Consider the following 4,863-nt stretch of genomic DNA (forward strand, 5'->3'; position numbering starts at 1 on the left):
ACTGATTAACCTCCCAGGCAAGTGGATGCTGAAGACAGGCAGCTGCAATTGTTTCAACTATTCCCAATGCAGAACTGATGGAATCACTTCTCTTCTAATGGATACACTAGAGCAGGGGTCAGGGGTCCCGCACCCCTGGTCTGTGGACCTGTACCAGGCCGCAGCATGCCAGCAACCAGTCCGCACAAACAAGCAGTCCCATCTGTGGGATGCAGGCAGCACACAAAAGCATGCACCCTCCGATCCGTGGAAAAATCTTTCTCCACAGAACTAGTCCCTGATGCCCAAAAGGTTGAGGACCTCTGCACTAGAGCTAAGAACCTGGAATATAACTCCTTATTCTAAGTTACCTTCTGACATATTAGTCAAAGCTGACAAAGAGCTAAAATCCAGCAGCATCTGGAGAGCCACTAATTTTTCAATAGGATGTAAAAAAAAATCGAATTAAACAAAAGAGTACCTCTCCAATTTCATTTTGGAAAGACACAAGCAGAAAACATACAAGCTGGGAACTTGGCCCTCCAACATTGCTGAATTAAAGCACTTGGCTTCCCTAATTGGCTTTGCTGGTGGATTTCTGGGAATTATCACTCATCTTCATCATCATGAGAGCTGATGCTGTTTCCACGTAAGATACCATATCCTGCTAAAAGTGTCTGGGAAATCTCACTTTCCTTTGACCTCATTTCAGCAGCTAATCTCCCACACCTCCCAAAACATTAACATAAGTTAAAAAAAGGTACTCCGAACTAACTTAGAAATAAGTAACTTGGAATAATGGACATGTCTCTATAAGAATATAAGTGACTAAACCCTGTGAGTGACCAACACAAAGTAACCATGAATGCCCCCCCCCCCAACAAACCCTGTATCCTCCAGATAGATTGGGACTATTAATCCCAAAATTCCTAGTCCACCAGAACGTCTTGTTATAGCATCAATACAAGCTGGAAAAAAACTGCCCAAAATACACCTTCCTGTTCCTCAGAGATGCACCAGAGGGCACTCACGATGCACATTTTGGGGATCAGCTGCCTCAAGGGAGTAAGAGCCCAAAGTGAACCCCACCCATCCCCCAAAAAACAGGCAAGACATTTTTTTTTCATCTCCTGCACAGGATTTTACTGCACTGTGGAATGTGATGATATATCAAGGGTGGGAGAGAGAAAAAAAAGAGAAGGAACATAAGAATCCCTCTCTTCAAAACAAGAATTGAGCAGGAGCCAATATTAACATAAATATGGTAGGGAGACAAGGAAATACTGCCATGGGAAGAGGAAAGAGAACGAAGCCTGTCTGGGCAAAGTTCAGTCCAAAGTCTATGGCAAATCCCAAGGACTGAGTTTGGTGGCTAGCTGGAGAGGAGCCAGTCTAGGCTTTCCAACCACACCACCTCTGAGATCCTGTCACTTAAAAAAAAAAAAATCCATAAAGGAAGGGTATCCAGAGTTCAAAGGCACAAGACTAGAGATGCCCGCCCCCTCTCAGACCCCGGTTCTTTCCTCCCTTTGTAGTCCCAGTAGCTTCCCAGTAGGAAGTCCCAGTAGCAATACTATAATGCGTCCACATGCTGTTGCACCCAGCATCGGAGGGCCATGAAGAGGCTTCCCGAGTGTCCTTTTCCTTTCCCTCGACTCGTATCAAGTTCCTGTCCAATGCGAGAGTGGCGGGGGGGGGGAAGGGATAGCCCGCCAAAAGGCACCAAGGCAGTTCGCAGGTTGCACTTCGGGATGGAAGCGGAGGGGCGCGCTTGGTGAAGATGGGGCCCCCTCTGGCGGGTCATCGAGGCGCGTCGGCGGAGGGCCTCGGGTCCCCGAGTAGCGAGCTAACTCCTTCCCTGCCGAGGGGCCCTTCAGTAGGCCGGGACCTGGTGGGGCGGCTGCTGCTGCTGCTGCGGTAGGAGCTGGCAGCCGCTGTTGACGTGGCTGAGCACTTTCTGCTTGAGCTGCGCCACCTGCTCCCGGAGGAGGTTGGCCGTCGAGGCCAGTTCGGTGTTCTGGGTCTTGAGGCTCTTGACTTTTTCTTCCAGGCGGGAGATGCGCTCCAGCTTCCGCCGCCGACACTTGGAGGCGGCGATGCGGTTGCGCAGCCGCTTGCGCTCGGCCTTGATGCGCTCCTGCGTGTCCATGTCGATGGGCGACAGCGGCGGGCTGTCGCCGAAGTTCGCCACCTCCGGCACGATCTGAGGCTCGTCCTTGAGCGAGGGGGGCGGCTGCAGCCGAGGGTGCGCCTGGTAAGCTCCCTCGGACGAAAAGCTGGCTGCGCTGGAGAACGTGCTTAGGTTGGCGTACACCGGAGGCTCGGCGGACGGCGGCAGGGGGGGCTGCTGTTGCTGCTGCTGCTGCTGGGCCAGGCTGGCTGCTGGCGGCAGCTCCCCGCCAACCGGGCCCGCGCCCCCCAGCTGGTTCTGGTTGTGCAGGTCCTCCAAGGCTTTCACAAAGCCCGCAGCAAACTCCTGCTCGTCGGGGGCGCCGCCTCCGCCGCCGCCTTTGGGAAAGTGGAACTGGGTGCCGCCGCTGGTCGGCGTCGTCGTCACCAAGCCGTTCGACTGGATGATCAGGCGCTCCAGCTCCGGTGAGGCCAACTTAAGAAGGCCCAGATCTGGGGAAGTCAGAAGCGTCTGGTTTTCCCCTGGCGGCGGCGGCGGCGGCTGGTGCTGCTGCGCGGAAGGGGCATTGGCGGCATGGCCCGAGGGCGCCTTCAGGCCAGACACCACCTGATCGCTCAATGCCAAGACTAAGCCGTCTTTTTTCATCATGGTGCCGTCGAAAAGAGGCTGGTGGAGGCCGGTGCCGCTTCGAAAGGAAGGCGCTGTCGTCGATGCTGCCAGAGCAATCAACACATCGTCATGGTAGAAAGGTATTTCCATCCTCTTCCCCCCCGCAGGCTGCGGAGGGGAGGTAGCCACCTATGGTCACCACGGCGAAGCGCTCGGGTATGTGGGACAGGGGAGGGCCCCCAGTTGCGCGCCCGACGTGAGGAGGAGGAGCGTCAGGCTTCTTCCCGGGCAGCGCTTTGTTAGACTACGACGCCGAGAGGCAAACCTCACCGCCTTTCTTCCGCACGGCTTCAAGACGCTCGCCTTCCTCGGGGAGGTCACTTTATACCTTCCGCCGGCCCGATGAGCTCACCGTACCCGCCTCCCATTGGCTGCAGATGACGTCTGGGATAGCTCTTTTGCATTGAGGGCGGGGCCTATGTGGAACTGCGTCGAGCCGCCGCCTTCCCCCACGCACACTTTTCTTTTTCTCTCTCTCTCTCTCTCTCCTTCTCTCTCTCTCTTTTTTCCCCGTCTCTCCTGGCAGGCCCGTCTCCGAGGCGACCGGCTCCGTAAACTGCATACAACAGCGCGCGGCCTCTTGGGCTGATGTCACCACGAGGCCGGCCACGCACGCGGCGCTTGGTTCGAGGTGGGGAAAGAGGAGGAGGAGCTTGTGGAATGATTCTGCTCCTCGGCCCCGTTGGAAAGTTAATTTTGCAAGCTCGATGCAGATCAACTTTCTTGCAGCTGCACGAGCAGAGGAAGAGAAGGGAGAGAAAAAAGGTTCCCTGCCCCGAGGGGCTTGCAAACCGAAACTATGACCGTAGAGAATAGAAAAGAGTAACCGCCGAAGGCACAGTCTCTCCCGTGGGATGTTTGAACTGCTAACATTTATTCAAATCACGAGTGCTGATTCTCCCCTATTTTGCACATGGGGTGTTTTTTTGCCTTATAACTCCTAGCCCTTTTTTTTTTGTACAATTATCAGATCAGAATGATTCAATTTCCTTGAATAATTGGATTTTGTTACAGGGAGTCTTTGACTTAGGACCATTGGTTTAGTGATATTCAAAATTAAGATGTCTGAAAATATGGATTTATGACCAGTCCTCACAGGGCTACCACAGCATCCCTGTGTTCATGGGGTGCTTGGCAACTGGCATGCATTTACAATGGTTGTCACATAATTACCATTTGCAACCCTCCCAACCAGAATCTGCCAAGCAGAGTCAATGGGGGAAACAGGAATCACTTAATAACCGTAGCAAAAAGATAAAATTGGATGCAACTTAATGACTGCCTCACTTAACAACAAAAGTTCCAGTCCTAATTTTGATCATCATCCTGTAAAATTAGGCAGACTTTGATCGGCCACCAATGAACCCCCCCCCCATGAATTGTAATATTTTATCTTGTTTGTACTTTGCTTTCATTTTTAATGTGTGTTTGCAGTTCTGGTCAGGGGCCATAATAATTCTTTCACTGTGAGTAGCTTGGAGCATACTGACTGGAGAAATGCCAAATATAATTTTGCAAAACAAAATAAGAAGGAAGGGCGGTGGAGGAATATCTGAAGCAACAGAGGGAAGGCACCAAGGATGCATGTGGGTTAAGGCCATACTGCAACCTTTCCCCTTCTACTGCCCTTCTCAACCTGCTGACTAGGAATTACAATAGTCCAGGTTGTCTTTGGGGAGAAAATAAGAGGAAGAAGTATTAGGTATGTTCACAGCCTTGAATTATTTATAAAAATAACAAAGGTGGGATAAAAATAAACAAATGGTTGAACCAAAAAGGACTAATCATGGAAAGTTGTGGTGGGAATAATGGTGTCTGTGTACTAATACTGCCCAATTTATGACATGCTGTGGAGCACTAATCTATCTTGTGAGATAATTGATATGTATAAGCCAGCCTAATCCAAATGAACTCTGGATGACATACATATTTTGTTTGTTTGTTTATATCTGCCTTTATTTTACAATAACTCAAAGTGGTGAACGTCGAACACACCTTCCTTCTCCTATTTTCCCCACAACAACCCTGTAAGGCACAGGTGTCAAACTCACGATGTCACATGAAGTGTTGCGACGTATTGCGAC

The 4,863-nt window shown here is 51.2% G+C and overlaps 1 protein-coding gene across 1 annotated transcript; it reads right to left on the bottom strand.

Annotated features, from left to right (window-relative positions):
• Window positions 1-1,710: 1,710 nt before the first annotated feature.
• On the bottom strand, window positions 1,711-3,286 carry JUND (JunD proto-oncogene, AP-1 transcription factor subunit). The gene has a single exon (XM_039334686.1). The coding sequence runs from the start codon at window positions 2,867-2,869 to the stop codon at window positions 1,853-1,855; it is 1,017 nt and encodes a 338-aa protein (XP_039190620.1). The 5' UTR covers window positions 2,870-3,286; the 3' UTR covers window positions 1,711-1,852.
• Window positions 3,287-4,863: the final 1,577 nt, after the last annotated feature.

Source organism: Crotalus tigris, unplaced genomic scaffold (assembly GCF_016545835.1).
Source record: "Crotalus tigris isolate CLP2741 ecotype Arizona unplaced genomic scaffold, ASM1654583v1 scf7180000017633.3093840, whole genome shotgun sequence".
Lineage (NCBI taxonomy): Eukaryota > Metazoa > Chordata > Lepidosauria > Squamata > Viperidae > Crotalus > Crotalus tigris.